Genomic DNA, 17383 nt, shown 5'->3' with positions numbered 1-17383 from the left:
CTCTTTCCAGGAACACCGAGGTACCTGGTGCAGGAGCCACGCAGTCCTCTTGGTAAACGGGCACTGTTGGGGAGGAGGACTGTAGGCCTCAAAGCTCAAGAGCTCCTCTGAGCGCCCTTGTCGCTCGCCCCCTCCCTGGAGTTTCCTGGGACTTGGACTCTGGGGAAGGCTCTAGTTCTTCTTGCCTGGAGGGCTCCTAGCACCTGCTTTCTGGTCCTGATCCCCCTGCCAAACTGGGCTGCTGGCCACATTCTTCAGTGGTCCTGCTGCTGCTTGGCCTCCAACATCTTGTCCCCAGCTTGGCATCTGGTGTTGAGTGTCAACAGGAAAGGAGACTGACCCACAAATATTTGTTTGGTTCCTTAGTTGCTGTGACTTCTTGGAAACCTGCCATCCCTCAATGAGCTCTGGGCAGCCAGAGAGCCTGGCTTTTTTGACACTCCACGTACTGTGTTCCTTCCCTTTTCTGTCTTCCCTCTTTGTTTTCCCTCAAAATGAGAACAGTTTTGTTTTTTTTTGTATTAATGTAACGGTGCTCTATACTCGTTAAAAAATTCAAAGTATGAGAAATTACAGAGATTTCTAAGACTCAAGTAAGTCACCTGAAATTGCCTCCCCCCACTTAAGTCCTGTCAGTGTGTGGTGACTGTCCACCCGGGAGGGTATCTGCGTGACAGACGACCTGCTCCCATCCTACCCCCAGGCCCTGCGCCTGCAGCCCGTGATGCTGCGCTCCTGGTATTGCGCACTCACCTATGCAAGTGGACATTGTTCCCCCGTCAGTGGGAATGGATCTCCTTTGTCCTGATGGATGGCTGCAGAGGACTCCCGGGCTGCTGTGAGCCCAGCCCCTTCGGGCCCCTTCTACTTCTTCATCACCCCCACTATGGGCAGCTCGGAGAGGAGGAGCCGTGGGTAGATTCCAGAAGCATGGGCAGACGTGCTGCCTCCTGCCCAGTGTGCCTGGGCCCAGGGGGCAGCTCTGTCTAACCTGCCTGTCTCTTCTGGGCAGGCAGAAGCTGGCCTTGCTCCGTGTTGTTGGGTCCCTTTCCAGCCCACAACCTGTCTAGTCTTTTCTGCTGCCGAGTGGAAGTGCTTCCCAGTATTCCTGTTGTCCACGGGTCCACCGCTGTGTCAGCCCTGCTGCCGGAGGCCCGTCATATTCGCTCTTGGAGCTCCTGTTGCTCCCTGTCCTGCTCTGGAGGAACTGAGGTGGCCTTTGATGGAGCCCGCACTGTCATCATCTAGGCGAGAACCTCTTATATCTGGCTTTGCTTGGGGAATGCCAGGTGTTGCCGCAGTAACAGTTTGGCCAAAAGGAAGCAATGGTTCCTTTTGGCCAAACTTTTAGTGTGGTGGTGTGCCGAGCAGACTCTTGCTCTGTGCATCTTTCTGCAATGGGTTTCAGGCGTTTGGGGAAGAGCCCCCGCCCTTTACCAGGAGATCATGCCCCCTGCCCCAAGCCTGAATGTGCGCACTGGTGCGGCCAGGTGCAGGCCTGACATCACCCTTCGGACAGTTCAGTGGACCTTCAGCACGTGAGAAGCCAGAGTGGCATGTCTCCTCCCAAGGCCCCAACATGAAGGAAGGGATGTGCCCATTAGAGGGACATGTCACTTTGCTCCCCTGCCCAGGCACCTTCAGTAACCCCACCCCATCCTCCTCCTTGCCCTGGTTCTGGCCTTTTGGTTCGCCTGAGCTCCCCAAGTGCCCTGCTTCTGCTCATTGGCTCCTCCACGGGGCTCCGTGCTTCTCTGGTCAACTGCAGTGTGGTGTTGGCGGTGGGGGGCACGGTCTGGGTCAGGGGGGCCGAGTTCTGGCCCCAGTGCTGGGCCTGGCATAGGTCAGTGTACCTCTCTGACATCCGGCTTCTCCTTGGGAAGTGAGGACAGTGATGTCAGTCCGGTAGGGCTGTCAGCGTGGCCTTTCCTGCTCATTCCTTTCGGCCCAACCCTTGACCTCATGGCCCGGCTTCTGTCAGTGGTGCTTGGGACCAGAGTCTCAGCAGTAGTGCTCATGCTTGGGTACCTGCCAGTTCCTCCGCCAAAGGTTGGGGGAGGGCATGGGCTGGATGAGGTGCTCAGCCCTGAGTCCTGCTGCCACTCTCACTCACAAGCTTCTGGTTTCTTCCTGTGCATTGAGAATCTAGAGTGACCTTTGGTGTTTGCTCTTTTTGGCTTGTTCTCCTAGGGTCCAGCCACCACTGTTGCCTTTTCAAGAACGGGGGAGTATTTTGCTTCTGGAGGTTCTGATGAACAAGTAAGTAAAGAATGATTTGAGGGGTCTCAGCTGATACTGAGCAGAACAGAACAGGGGGCCGAGGTGTCTTGGGGATGGACAGGCTGGGTTTCACCAGCTTCCTTGGTGGCTTTCAGCAATCTTGAGGCCTGGATCTTGGGGTGGGGCCCCCAGAGCTGGGCCCTGGCCTCCCCAGAGCAGGAGTGCTGCAGGTGCCGACGCATGGCAGCATCTCAAAGCCCTTACAGCTCAAACCAGAGTGGGTAGGAAGTCTGGGTTGCTGTTGCCGTGAGAAAGTTAAAACGGTTTTTTAGGAACTTCTTTCTCCTGATTATAGGTGAATAATTAGATAACTCTTGGATGCTTACTGCGGGCCTGGTAATGAGGGCAACATGGCAAGAGCGTCACCCCTCATTCAGTCCTCAGGGCAGCCGCGTGGGGCAAGCCTTCTCTTCAGCTGTTCTGTGGGTGAGGAAACCGAGTCTCGGCTGCAGCAGAGCTGGAGCCTGCGCTAGAGCCTGCACTCTGCCGTCTGCCGTCCTTTGCTCCTGTGCTGTCTGAGGGGGCAGCATTTTCCAACTCCAGGCTGCGGAACGAGGACATGTGTGAGGAGCTCCTGTCCTGCCTTGTCACCCTGTCAGCCACCCTGGTGCCTCCTGCCCAGACTGCTCAGCCCTGATTACCTGCCTCCTGTGGGGCACCCTGTCCCTGGGGTCTGGCCCAGAGTCTGGCACCTGGGAGGCTCCAGGGCTGTTGAAGTGTCCACCCATTGGAAATCTTTCTCCGGGTTCTGGTGCAGTGCTACTTGTCCAGAAAACCACACTTCCCTGAGGCAGGGAGGAAGGGGTGGCTGTTCCGAGCCACTGGTGACCTGGTGTGTCACCTAGAATGTTCATCCCACTGCTCCTGGGCCTCACAGCTCTGACAGCTCTGCCCAGGAAAGTGCTGCTGGCCTCCCAGTGAGCGCCAGCCCCGGCCTGATGGACCGATTCTGGTTGAGTCTCTGCCAGTAAAGCAGAGGGCGGTTGGAGGCACAGCATGGCTAAGAGATGGCAGGCATCTTCCCATACCAGCACCGGTTCCTGTGCTGACCACACAAGGCAGGAGGAGGGCAGAGAGAACCCCTGAGCCTTCTCTGGGCATGGAGGCCTGGCTCCTTGCTCAGAAGACTAGGGAAACAAGTACAGTAAATTCACACCATAAATAAAGTCCTGGCAAAAGAAATTCACATAGCACAAGAGGCAACCTGGTAGGAAGTAGGGCTTCCCCCACCCTGGCCCCTCCTTGGGCAGGCGCTGCTCTCAGCTCCCTGGCTGCCTTCTGATTGTCTGCTCTGAGAGCCTTTTGGGAATGACATTTGACATTCTCTCTTCACATTCCTGATAGCCATTCCCCGGCTCAGGACCATTCAGCAGTTAGACTTGTGCAGTACACAGGACCCTATAAACAAGGGGGTGTGTGCCGATGTTCTTTTTGTAAAGGGGACAAATGAGAGACTCTAGATGCTCATCAGCTGGGGAGCAATGAACAGTGGTGCTGCTCTGGGAGTGGCGAGCAGCCTCCCAAAGGACCAGGCTCGTGGCTGCATCCCGATGGGGCGTGCATCCAGGGCACGTTGAAGTTCCATCCTATGTGGATTCGTTGGTTTTTCTGTGGCCTCAGTTGACTACTGGCCACGATTCACAATTCCTGCCATCCTGGAAGTGGCCCTAGAGGAGTGCAGCCACTGGTGGCCCGCACTCTCCAGCAGGGAGCGCTCTTGCCCAGCTTTTGTTGGAGGAGCCTCAGGGCATGAAGATCCTCCCAGTGGGATGTAGAATAATGGACATGTTACTGACTTCTACCTGGGGGCCAGTGTCTCTGCCAGACTGTCTCCTATGAGTTTCATTGCAGCCCTGTGAGGTGGGAACTATGACCATTCCCTTTTCACAGATGAGGAAACTGAGGCACAGAGAGGTTGAGTCCCTTGCCTAGAGCCACACAGTAAGGGGTGGAGCCAGGATCTTTTTTTTTTTTAAGATTTATTTATTATTTATTTATTTAATTTATTTTTGGCTGTGTCAGGTCTTAGTTTTGGCATGCGGGATCTCCGTTGAGGCACACAGGATCTTTCGTTGTGGTGTGCGGCCTTCTCTCTAGTTGTGGTGCGTGGGTTTTCTCTCTCTAGTTGTGGCCTGAGGGCTCTGTAGTTGTGTTGTGGGTTCCAGAGCGTGTGGGCTCTGTAGTTTGTAGCATGCGGGCTTAGTTGAGGCATGTGAGCTCAGTAGTTGTGGTGTGCGGGCTTAGTTGCCCCATGGCATGTGGGATCTTAGTTCCCTGACCAGGGATTGAACCCGCGTCCCCTGCATTGTAAAGCGGATTCTTTGCCACTGGACCACCAGGGAAGTCCCGGAGCCAGGATCTTAACCCTAGTTGTCTGGCCTGGAGTCTGTACCTGAACCACTTCTCACAGTGAAGCCAGCCAGGCCCCCACCCTAAGGAACTTGTATTTTAGTGGGGAGACAGATGGTAGACAAGGAAAAGGGACAAAGATTAACTAAATACCGACTCTGATGCCTTGAAGGAAAGAAATAGAGGGCTATGAAAACAACTAGCAGGAGGGCCAGGGAAGGCCTCTCTGAGAAGGTGGTATTAGAGCAGACACTTCAGCCTGAGGTGCCAGCTACACAGAGCTTGGGCCTGGGACATCCCAGGCCCAGGGAGCAGCCAGTGCAGAGGCCCAGTGGTGATAGTGACTCTCCATCCTGGTGGAGCGCCCGATCCTCTCGGGGCCTGTTCAGAGATGGGGCAGGTCCCAGAAGGAGTGGGGTGCCAGGTGGGGATCACAATCCCACCACTGGCCCAGAACTTTGGGGGTGGCCTCTGGGCCCATTTTCTCCATGGAGAAGGACTGTTAAGGGATTTTTCTCTCCCTGATTCTGTGTGCTTATTGGTCTCGGCAGGTAATGGTTTGGAAGAGTAACTTTGATGTTGTCAATTACGGAGAAGTCCTAAGAGTGCAGAGGCCCCCAGCCACGCTGGCCAGCTCCTCCAGGACTCTGGTAAGTGGCTTGATAGGCATATCCTGAGCCCTGTGACTGGTGGGCTGGGTCATGGTGAATAGCACTGGGCTCCGAGATGGTAGGGGTGCTGCAGGCTTAGGCCGGTCCCAGGGAAGAGACCCTGGTAAGATCTCATCATTTACCAAAAACTTAAGTGCCTGTGGTGCTTTGTTTCAAATCTAGAATGAACACATAAGACATGAAGAGGCTGTTAGCACACACTGCTGGGTGCCTAGGCCCTGTACCGTCTGGTGGGGGACTATTTCCATGCTGTAAGCTGTTGGTTGTTTGAGGCCTGAGGAAAGGAAGGACCCATATCCTTTGCTGAGCCTTGAGCTCGATGTTGGGTTCCTAGAGGGTGTGGGGCCTGAAGCCACAGCTGGGACAAATGGGAAGGGCCCCAGCCCTGTTGTTCCTACTTCCTTTTTTTTTAAAATTTTATTTTAACCATGGAAAGGAAGTTCCTCAGCCACAAACCATTTTTAGTACCTTTGTTGGTAAAAGGGCATTCAGTGTTCCTGAATTAAAATAGTTAATATATTTTGGACAAATATTTGGGGAAAAAAAGATAACTGATACCATCTCACTGAATAAGGTAACATTCAGCTTTAGCTAAAATAAACGGTGAAGCCAAGGAGGTGGAACTGTGAGGGTTGTAAGCTCCAGTGGCTTCAGGCTGCTTAAATCTCTCCCTCCTGGACCTTAGAGGCAGTGTGGCCTCTCCCACACGCGGAAACTGGCCTGAACAACAGGAAACGGCTTGCCCAAGGTCCCCAGCAAGTCAAGGTTGGCCCAGAATAGAACCAGGAAGCCTCTGAGTCCATCCCGGGGCTTTCTTTGGCTCCAGCAGAGGGCCCTGCCCCACCCACGACCCATCCTGTGTGTTGGGGCTCCCTCTAGGAACAGGCCAGGTTGGGATTTAAAGCTTTTCTTCCAAGGGTTGCCCTTGGCCCAGAGGTTTTGTTCTCCCTCCGCATTTGCTAAGGAGTGGCTGGTTCTCAGCGTTTGGGTTTGTTGGGGGCCGCGGGGAGGGGGTGGCTGGGTTGCACGGTGGTGTGCTTGCTGCTGTTTCATTTTCTACCTGGAAAGGCATCTTCCAAACTGTGGAGCTGGGATCCTCTGGGGTCCACGCCCACACCCCGACAGCTTCCTGTCTCTTGGGTATTTACGGCAAGCCAGGCCCTGCTGAGGCCTTTATGTGTACTGCCCTGTATATTCCTTACCTCATTAGGATGAGTGGGTAAAGTTACTCCTCTCGTTCACAGAGGAGACACCTGGGGCTTAGTTGCCTGCCTGGTGCCTGGACCTGGGGACCCACCATGCTGGTCCCTCTGAGCAGGGCTGAGTAAGCTAGAAACTGCAGGTGGCAGAGGGCTGCCTGGAAGCTCTTTCCCACCCTGGGGGAGGGCCCTGCCACCTGTCTCTTGGGAATGGTTAGTAATCACCAGCAAGGGGAGAATCCCATGCTCCTTTTCTTGTAGCTATTGAGAAAGTAACTTGGACAAACTGCCTCTTGTTCCTTCAGCCCTAGCTCAGAGACGGGGTGTGGGGCACCCTTGCTTCCCATAGCTGCGGGGCCTGATCATCTAGGATGAAGGATGTGGAGTGGGGAAAGCCAGCAGGACAGGGCAGGGTAGGGCCTGGGTGCTCGAACCATCAGCCGGGCTCAGGAAAACCATTTGTTCCCGTATTCCCCTCAGGCCCTCTGCCCAGTGGGCATCACCACGTGGGGCTTAAATTGGGGAAGGGGTGTGGGCTCTGGCTGTGTGGTCCCAGGTAAAGCACCCACTCTTTGCAAGCCTCCACTCTTTGCAAGCCTCCATTTCCACGATGGGACCCGAATACACTCACAGGCTCTGAGGACCCCACGTGTGATGTAGTTGACCTCTGCTAACCTATGAAGTGACTTGACTTGTTAATGCTGAAATCATTCTTCTTTTGGGGCTTTTTCCTCAGTTGTCTCAGGCCCCTTTGAGACTCTGAATTGACCTATAGGTCCTCCTCCAGACGCACTATGTCCACACACGCATACCACCGGTGTACCCTTTCAGGGGCTGCTCTGATCTCAGGACTCCCAGGTCAAGAGGAGAGCTGGGGAGGCTGTTTTGTTTTGTTTTGTTTTATATACATAACATAAAATCCACCATTTTGCCTATTTTTAAGCATACAATTGAGTGGCATTAAGTACATTCACACTGTTGGGCAACAATCATCACCATCGTACACAGAATTTTTTCGTCTTCCCAAACTGAGGCAAGCTAGTCAGTATAGCATGGCTCAGTGGCTAGGTCTTCCCCTGAGTTGGGAAGGCAAACTGACGAGTATGGTCTCGCCCGTCCTGCCCCAGGGCTTCCCTGGCGCCGAGATAGTACTGCTGTGGCCGGCCGGGGTGTCTCAGCTCCTCAGGGAGCCCAGGAGCTATAAGTTCAGGGAGCTCCCACCCATCTAGCTCTGTCCACATTACCGTCCTTCCAGCAACCCAGGGGTTCTCAGCCTCGGCACGTCGATTCTTTGGGCCAGATGAATCTTGGCCCAAAGAAATCCTGTTCATTGTAGGATGTTTAGGAGCATCCCCCTAGCTGCCGGTAGCATCCCCCACCCCCAGTTGTGACAGTCACAAATGTCTTCAGACATTGCCAGATGTCTCCTGGAGAGCAGCATTGCTCCCAGTTGAGAATCACTGCAGTAACTCGTGCCTGGGAGTGAGCCCAGAAAGGGGGCTGCTGCAGCAGCAGGAGGAGGGTGGGAATGCGGGCGTGGCTGTCAGGGTGGGAGGAGCTTCGTGGGGGCACTGAGGACTCTGGAGCTCTGCTCCTGCCTGATGGGCCAGATCTGGGCTCCCTCCCAGCAGCTGTGGCCCAGGTCTCTCAGCCTGACTTTCTAACACAAGCCCATTTTGTAGAAATGTCGTTTGGCTTATCAAACTGTGGAATCTTACATGGGTGATGGTAAACAACAAAAAAAGACCTTGAGCAACTTGGTTTTCTTCACTACACTTGGAGTGTATTCTTACCCTTCCTGCCTGCAGGCTTCCCGGGCTCTACGGTAGTACCTGGTGAGTGATTTGGTGGTTTGGCTTCTCAGAGAGCCCACGAGCACCACCACCGTGCCCAAGGAGCTCTCAAACCTGAAGGCCCCTCCCCCTTCAGCTCTGTCTGCACACTGGGTCTCAGATTCTAATGCCGCACGAGTCACTCCTGCACGTTTGGGGATTTTAGGAAGCACATTGGACCAGGTGCTGGATCTTGAATCCTGGACCACATGCCTATTAGAGTTTGGCAGTTTAAAGCCAGAGGGGCAGACCATGGCAAGGGCAGCCCTGTGAGCCTGTGACCCCTGGACCCCTGCCCTGGACCCCTGCCCTGACTGTGGCATTCAACTCCCACTCTTGGAATGAAGGCCATCCTTGAGCCCACTCTGAACAGAGCTCTGTTCACTGCCGAAGCTATTTTCAACCTCTGGTTGAAATTCACAGCTTATTTTTAGACACATTTCATGTTGAAAAGCAAAAGCCATTTCCCAGCCCTTCAGAATGAGAATAATGGGTTCCATTTTCCCTCTATTCTTGGCTCAGTTGCGATGAGGAGGGATTTCAGGGCTGTGGCTGGGGAGCTTTCTCTGCTTGGAAGCCTGCAGAGGAAGGACTCCAGCCCATGCACTGGGCTGAGGGTGGGCAGGAAACTCCGTGGTCTGCCCCACGACATGCTGCCTGGCTGGAGGACGGTTGCAAGGTTTCAAGCAGATGAGCCGCCTCCCAGAGGGGCTTGTGTGGGGCCCCACGAGCTGTCTGTGGCAGGGGCTTGTGCCGGCGTTTTCAAGGGGCTCCTGTTTAGCTCTGTTCCTGCTACAGCCCTCGTCCTCTCGCCCTTTCTGCGCTCATCCTCACCGTTCTCACTCCCTCCTACTGTCTCTGCTTTTTGGTCTGTCCCTGAGGCTATGGACCACTGTGTCTTGGCTGACCTTGGATTTGGCCTATGCCCCCCAAGTCCCAGCCGCTATAGCTGACTTCTACCTCAACCACAGAAGCACCGTAAAGCCATTTTTAATAGCAAAGATGCATCTATTCTGATATAATCTTATTCTTGCTCTCTCTTCAAACATCTGAGAGCCTGTTATGCAATTGAGAAGGAAGGTTGTGCTGGGTGGGGCGGGAATGGAAGAAGGCCGAATTCTAGGTAATTCAGTAAAACTGAAAAACCACTTCCTGAGTTCTCTGGGCTGGCTGCCCTCCAGTTCAGAGAACCTTGAGGTCTAGGGCCGAGGGCTTTTCTCCACTCACCTCAAATGGGGAGATGCCAGGTCCTCCTTCGGGAGATTTCACGAGGTGGTACATGCCAAGCAGGCACTTGGAACCGTGCCCGGCATGTGGCAAGTGCTCACCAAGCTTTAGCTATTTTTAAAATGTTCCTTTTCCTTCCTCTGTCCAACAGAGCTAGGCGAGTCCCCTGCCCGGGCAGGGGACTTAATGTGCTCCAAACCTGCTGCCGTGAGGGACAACAGGCGGGGGTGGGGGCCCTTCTGACCGGGTCACATTTGAGGTTGACTCCGCTCAGCAGACTGTCCCTGTGAGGTCCACTGTGGCTTCTGGACTCCTGCGGGCGTCAGTTGTGCTTCCTGATGAGTAGCCCAAGTCCTCTCTGCTCGCAGACAGAAAAGCAAATCCATGAGGTGGGTGGAAACAGGCCTCTTTTTCCCCCCTCACCTCCTGCTCCTCAGGGCGTGGTGCCCAGGACCCCCTGAGCCTCAGTGCTAGGACTGTCCCCAGGAAGAGGAGGCCAGGTTAGCCGAGGATATCTGGTCCAAGGCCTCAGCCTTCCCTAAGGATGGCCTGTTTCTTCTTCCTAGTTTCTCTGCTTCTGAAGGGGGAGCCCCAGATACCCCCTGTGCCCCCTTCAGCTCCCACATTTCCATTTTGGGGCGCTATACAGAGTGGGCTTGACTTAGGGATTCTTGGGCCCTGATCCCTGGCCCAGAGAGTCTTGGCACTGGATCTTGCCCCACGCTGAGGATCTGGGAGTCCCAGGTGGCGTTTGCTCAAGATCTGGGTTCTCATGCAGGCACCTGGACTGAGAAGTCATTGGGTCAGGTTTGGGGAAGGGACCCGTTTCCACCTGCCTCATAGATTTGCTTTCTCGCTTGGGAACTTGGATGACTTGGGTCTTTTACTGAGAACACACATTTCTGGCTGGCATTTGCTGTTCGTAGGGAGGAGAAGTGTGGGTTGGTAGATGGGGCGTTGTGAACCCCAGGTGTCTTAGAGGGGAGCCTCTCATTTCTCCACTTGAGGCCAGTTCTGGCTCTGAGTTCTCCAAGCTGTTGCAAGGGGCTCTTGGCAGCAGATCCTTAGTCAGAGGATGCCAGGCACACAGGCATCTTGGAAAAGTGTTGGTTTCATGGGACCCAGACTCCTAACACATCGGCTGACCTTGCCTTGGGCTCGGGGCATCTGTGGGGGTCGAGATGTGCCTCTTAATGTGCTGGGGGCTCTCACTCTGCTGCACCCTCTGGCTGAATAGCTGGCCTTCCACAGTCTCCTTCATCCATGTGAACGAGAGCCTGGTGAGAAACATAGGAAAGCAGATGCTCCCTGGCCCCTCCCAGTACCTTCTTGCCTGGTTTGGCCATTGTTGGGCCTGGCAGGGCCTGGGCCTTGGGGGCTGACTTAGGAACAGTGGGGACTTTGTTTTCATGTTTCCTGGGACTTAGTGGATGACTCCCATGGGATAATTCATTCCTGCCCGCTGTGCTGCACAGAGGAGAAACCTGATCCCAAAGGTCACCTGATGGTGAGTGGCCTAGGTACCAATCAAGCCTGTGCCCTTGGGTCTCAGCCCTTTTGTTAGCAAAACTAAGAGACCCTAGACTGGAAATGATCAAGAGGTATTCTCCCCATTTCTCAGTGGGCATCCTAGCCTCCTCAGCCCCTGGGACAGATATGCAAGCCCAGCACAGGACAGACTCTGGTGACTCAGAAACAACTCCTCATCAGTTTTGTGTGTGTGCACTTGTGTTGAGTCCTGGCAGCACCGCCTTGGGGCCTCTGGTGTCTGCATGCCCCTCACCCTTGGTGAAATTTGACTCCCCATTGCTGGTCCCCGTTATTCCCCCCGCTAAGACCCCGAGGTTCCTGTTCTGTGAGGTGTCTCCAGATCACCTGGAATGGCCTGGGGCTGGGCACAGTACAGGGGAACAATAAGAGACCTGGCTGGCCAGGTGCTTCCTGCGGTGAGGACAGCAATCTTACAAGGATGGCTGTACTGGAGAGGATTCTCGGGCAGCCCTCCTAGGGAGGTGGATGATGCTGGAAACTTCTGGCTCTGGGAGCCACTTTAAGAGCTTGGCTGGCAGTATTGCCCCTGTATCCTGTTCCAAGCCAAGGCTGGGGCCTGGCTGGATGTGGCACATCTCTCCTGTAACCTCAGACAGGTCATCTGGATTCTCTGTATCCTGATTTCTCCCCCCAGAGTACATTACTTCTCTGGGCATTTTCCATTTTACCGGCTCACTCTGCAAAAGACCATCCTACAGGGGTGAGGGCAGGGCAGGGCAGCCGCCGCAGCCTTTGTTGACCCTGGGCGATAGAGGTGCTCCGACAGATGCCTCACTCCACACTCAGATTGCGTTTTCCCCACCTTTACCTGAATGGAAGTCGTGGAAAGTGCTCTAGGTTTCTTAGTTTCCATGGGAAGACAGAGGAGACTAGAAATATAGAAGATTCAATATTTGTCACCAAACGGCGATATTTAAAGAAAGTTTCCTGCTTGAACAGAGCACCCTTGGACAGTAGCTGATGGGTAACGTGGCTGTGCATAGTCGAGGAGCACCAGATATTCGACGCCCCTAGCAGAGGGGCTTCCTGGGTCCAGGGATCAGAGTGAGGGGCTGAGCCCTCCCCGCTGACCTGTTGTATCCAGTACTGGGAGGCAGGTGGGACGCCCTCTCCTTTCCTTCCAGAGGCTACAACTGACTTGCTGGGAGGTGGGTCAGGGCTGCTACCGGGCACATGTTAAATAATTACTGTGTTTACAAGAAGGGAGGGGTTGCCTTTGACGAGAACAATGTTTGCAGAAACGCATCAGGCAGAGTTACTGGGCTTCCTGGCAGTGGAGTGAGGAGACAGGCCTTTTAACATTTGACATTTATTGCAGCAAGCCTCTTGCAGTGGTTCTCAAACTTTAGTGTGCATCAGAATCACCCTAAGGGCTTGTTAAAATTCAGCTTGCCCCATCCCTAGAGTGTCTGATTCAGTAAGGAATTTACATTCCTAACAAATTTCTAGGTGACGCTGATGCTGCTGGTTGGTTGGAAAACAGTCTAGCCGATTGACACCGTGGCATCGCGGGCAGGGAGGTGGCTGGAAAGAGAGAGTCTCTGTCCATCTTAGCAAGTTTCTATGGCTCACGGGGCTACAGCTTGGGAGAGGCACCTGGAGAATTGGTGTCCCTTCAGCCCAGTTTGAAGCATTGTAGTCTTCCGCTTTCCAGAAGAGGAAAAGCGGTGTGGTTGGTTCTGATCTTGGTGCGGTGTTCAAAGAAATCCCAGTGCTGCCCTTTAGGCTCTTTAGACCTAAAGGCACTCTTTAAACCCACTGAGCTCTGTTTACAACTGGGCAGGCAGATGTGTGGTTTTATTACCAGCCAAGGATATCAGTTAGAGGATGGGACCCAGGGCAGCCCTCTGTGGGACTCTGCCGGGCCTCTGCCGGGCCTGTCATCCTCTCTCAGCTCCTGTCCTGGCCATTAGTGCTGCTGCAGCAGTTCAGTCATCAGTGCTTGAATCCATGTTCTCCAGGCCACCTGCCTCCTGCATTGTCCTTAGTGTCCACCTCTTACCCTGCAGATGGGGGTGCCTAGGTCACCTCCCATCCTCCAGAGTCTGCTGGGCCTTTAGGGAAGCTGGCAGGTGAGTCTCTGACACCTGAGCTTGAGACGGCCTGGGTGCTTGTGGCCCAACATTTTAACCCCCAGGTGGAGGTCTTTTTTGTAGAGCCTTTTGGGGAAGTGCCTCCAGGTAGCAAGAGCAGGAACAAGCCCTGAAACAATGATGACAGCAGTGGCACCAAGAGGATGGGGCTGTGGGATGGGGCAGTAACTGAACTCCCTTCTCTGAGCTGCCCTTTTGAGGGGCTGATGGTAGTTTCCCGCCACTGGAAAATTCCCATCCCTTTCACAAGGTCCCTATCCAGAGGAAAATGGCACAATTCTTAGGAAGCAAGGCCTATTAATGACTTAAACCAACAGGGGACGTAGTCTCAGAAATCCAGGGCAAGATGTATTAAGATAGTCACAGTGTGGAATCCAGACAAAGCCTGGACGCCCTTGTGTCCAGCTCTGCATGCATCGGGACACACCTGGTGTGTGAACCTGGGCTCTCACACACACCTGTGAGAGCTCTCATCTCTTTCAAGGGACTCAGAGCTGTTTTGGGTTTCATTTCCCCCTGGCAGCCAAGGCATGGGTTCAAGGTCAGTGGAGATTCCACAGTTGCACATGGGGAATCGAGCCCAAATCACAGAACGGTGGGGTCCTGACATTGTGGTGCTTTACTACAAGGCACACACAGCCCTGGGCAGGGCACACCGCATGCCTCAGAGTGCCTTTGTTTCAGCCCTGGGGCCACTGCAGTGATGCTACCATTTTGGTGACAGCGATGATAAACATCCACAGCCTGGTTAGGCCACGCTGACAAGTCCCCTCTCCACAGAGAGCCAGCAGAGGCAATGCATGCGAAGTAGAGAGGGGCATCTGAGTGTATTGTGAAAAAATGGCTGAACAAGTATCTCCCAACTGTGGAGTATGTTTGTGATTTTCTGACTTAAAATAGGGAGTGTGTGTTGTACACAACATTCAGTTACAGGGAGGACTCTGGGGTATACCGCAAAGAGAGAGATGTCATCTGAAACTGAGGGCAGTGGGGCTGCTTTAAGGACAGACATGCTGTCTGTTAAGATGTTCTGACCTGTGAGAGCAAAGATGGTGTAGAACATGAATCTTAAATGGAAAAATCCCAAGGAGAGGCATTCTGCTTCACCAATGTATAATCAAGCTGTTTCTTACATAGGCAAGTCCTCCAGGGTAAGGAACAGCAAGGGTTTCCTCCCTCCCTTCCTTCCTTCCTTCTGTCCTTCCTTCTTTCCTTCCTTCCTTCCTCCCTCCCTCCTTCCCTCCCTTCCTCCCTCCCTCCCTTCCTCCCTTCCTCCCTTCCATGCTGCTTTCAAACCTAGAAACCTGAAAATGGAAGAAATGAGCCACAGGTGGAAATAGACCCAGTTGCTTAAATCTGACTGTGATTCTTTGGCTCCACCCCGCTGTTCCCCAGCAGAGCCGTGCTCCTCCTTTTAGTCTCTTTGCAGATGGCACCTCCTCCATGCAGCCTTCCTAGGAAGGACAGCAGCTTGTGAAATCTTCCTGGTCCACCTACCCAGAGCGCTGTGCTTGGTGGAGCAGCCCCTCTCTGCCACGGTCAGTTTTTCACAGGCCGAACTTGTTGCCCTGGAGGCCCGGGGCCTTGGTCTCCATGTGGTGCCCAACATGCATCTGTACACCTGAGCAGAATGTTCAGGAAATCAGAGTTCAGTGGACACATTCTGCTGTCTGTGGGCAGCGTGGGTTGAGTGTGTGAGGCCAGAGGCAGGCTCTGGCGCTTTCCTTTTGCCGTGTTTGATGGTCCCAGGCTAAATGAAGGAAACCACTTTCTCACCTGGTTTGTCAGTTTGGGGGCAGGTGGCAAGGGGTGGTGTGGGCAGTGGAGGGTGGGAGAATCTACATGTCTGGACTAGAAGTTTTAGTCCTTTTCATTTTCAATGGAAAAAATCCCTTTTCAGCTTGTATTTTCCAGATTGGATGGCAGCGTTGCCCATGTGGTATAAGGGTGTTGGATAATGCGTGTGTTTATGTTCTCATTGGTTACCATGGAAAAAATCAGAATAGATGGTTTCCATGGAGATTATCTTAAAATTAGTTTCTTTGAAGGTCCGGACATTGCTGCAGGGTTCACTGAATGCTCTTGGTGCCATGGGGCTTTCTCTATGGCAGGGCCAAAAGCTGGTCTGAACGTTTGTGGATTCAGCCTAATTTGCCTCCTGTGCTTGAAACACCAGAGTGGGGGTGATCCTGTGCCTCACCTTCCTCCTGGGGTCCCACTTGCCTGGCCTCAGCTCCACAGCGCACTCAAGTAGCCTGGAGCTTTTATTTTTTTAATTTTTTACCAACAACAAAAAATACCCTTTGTATTGTGGAAATTTTCAAGCTAGCACAAAAAGTAGAGAAAATAATATAATGAACCACCCCCCACATGTGTCCTTTACCTGGCTTTAGCATTTTGCCGATCTTATTTTGTTCATCTCCTCCCACCCTTTTTTAGAAGAGTTGGAATATTTTTGTTTAATCCAGATATGTTGCCCTAAATAAAGATTTTTCTGGGTTAAATAACTGCAGTGCTCTTATCACATCCAACAAAATTAATATTTCCTTAATATCAGATGCCTAGTCCATGTTCACATTTTTCTGCATTGTGTCAAGAATATTGTTGTGTGCTCTTTGTTCAAATAGGGACGTGGGAGCCTTTGAAAGCCCACGTCTCCCCTTCTCACCATGGTCCTGCTACATGGAGAGGTTGAGCGCTCTTAGCTTAGAGCTGCAGTTGGGCCGGGCCAGGCGGAGCCTTGGGGCTCCACCCTCCCACCCTCCCAAGGGAGAGTTGTGTACTCTGAGCTCCAGGACGCCCTTGTCCTAGCCTGGAGATGTGTCAGCGCAGGTGGGCCAGCTACTGCCAGCTGTCCTGGGGCAGGCGTCCGCTGGGGTGCGCTGTCCCTCTTCACAGCCTGCAGGGGGAGGGAGGGAGAGGGGTGATGTAACCTTGATTCACAACAGCTGTGTGCAGCTTCATTTTCCAGGAAAGGGAAGCTGTGAGACACCGGGGTTGGGGTGGGGGGAGGCAGCCTCCCTCAGCTCCTCCCTGGGCAGCACCAGGGTGAGGGCTTTGGCTCATCAGAGGCCCGCCGCCTCTGCGGGGTAGGCAGAGCTGGTCCTGGTTATCTGTCTTGACAGGCTCTGCTCCTATCCTGAGATGCTGCACAAAATATGAATTGCCGAGTGGTGGGAGTGGTGCCCGGGGATGGTTGGTGCCTCTAACACTCTCCATTGAACTAAGTGCAAGGAGAGTTTAAAATAGCCAGCCTTTGTTCCCGAGGTTTTAAAAATTCAACTCCAGTAGTTACAATGAGCTGTCTTCAAGTGGGTCTATAAATAAACTGCTACTGTTCCTCTTTGTCACCGAGAGCTTCGGCGGCTTACAGAGACGGCGGCTTCCAGAGATGTCGGCTCTGCCGCTCATCTTCATTAGATGCCTCTCATCTGTGGGGCAGCTGCGGCCATCAGCAAGCCGGGCTGACACGCAGAGTTTGTAATGACAGCCACACGTTCCCTTTTAAAGAGCCACAGTGCCAAGCCACAGTGCCCCATGATTGACTACACAGGGAAAGATGTAACTTTGCGTTGGAGAAACCTGGCAGGGAGGTCAACATCACCATTGATTGAGGTCAACATCGCTGATATATAAGATATATAAGACCTGTCTGATATATAAGACCTGTCCGTGTGAGCCCTGTGGTGTCATGCATATAGCTTTTGTGGTGCTCTTGTCAAAAATGCATAACCTCACCCCAATTGTGAGAAAACTTCAAACAGATCCAAACTGAGGGACATTTGACAACAAAACTGACCAGTACTCTTCAAAAATGTCAAGGTCATGAAAGACAAGGGAAAACTGAGGAGCTGGACAGATTCGCAGGAGACTAAGAAAACTGAATGCAGTGTGGGATCCTGGATAGGATTCTGGAACACCAGGATCCAAGGACATTAATGGGTAAACTGATAAAGCTCAAATGGAGCCCTTCCTTGGTTTGGTTAATGGAAAGGTCCCAATGTTAATTTCCTGGCATGACCATTGTACTAATGGTTATGTAAGACGTTAACACTGAGGGAGCCTTGGGGAGGGATATATGGAAATTTTCTGTACTGTTTTTTGCAACCTTTCTCTAAGTCTAAAATTAGTTCAAAGCAGTTTAATTTAAAAAAACAAAATAAAACCAACAGTTAACACTT

The 17383-nt window shown here is 53.1% G+C and overlaps 1 protein-coding gene across 1 annotated transcript in view; it reads left to right on the top strand.

Moving 5' to 3' along the window:
* The window catches only part of POC1A (POC1 centriolar protein A), a 78280-nt gene that overhangs the window by 25446 nt on the left and 35451 nt on the right, over positions 1 to 17383 (top strand). The window contains exons 8-9 of the mRNA XM_007451845.1: positions 2191 to 2259; positions 5181 to 5279. Of these exons, the coding sequence (XP_007451907.1) occupies positions 2191 to 2259; positions 5181 to 5279 (168 nt within the window). The remainder of the gene's footprint in view (positions 1 to 2190; positions 2260 to 5180; positions 5280 to 17383) is intronic.

Source organism: Lipotes vexillifer, unplaced genomic scaffold (genome assembly GCF_000442215.2).
Source record: "Lipotes vexillifer unplaced genomic scaffold, Lipotes_vexillifer_v1.1 scaffold500, whole genome shotgun sequence".
Classification (NCBI taxonomy): domain Eukaryota; kingdom Metazoa; phylum Chordata; class Mammalia; order Artiodactyla; family Lipotidae; genus Lipotes; species Lipotes vexillifer.
Note: the sequence above shows the minus strand (reverse complement) of the source record. Positions and strands in the feature narration are given on the sequence as shown.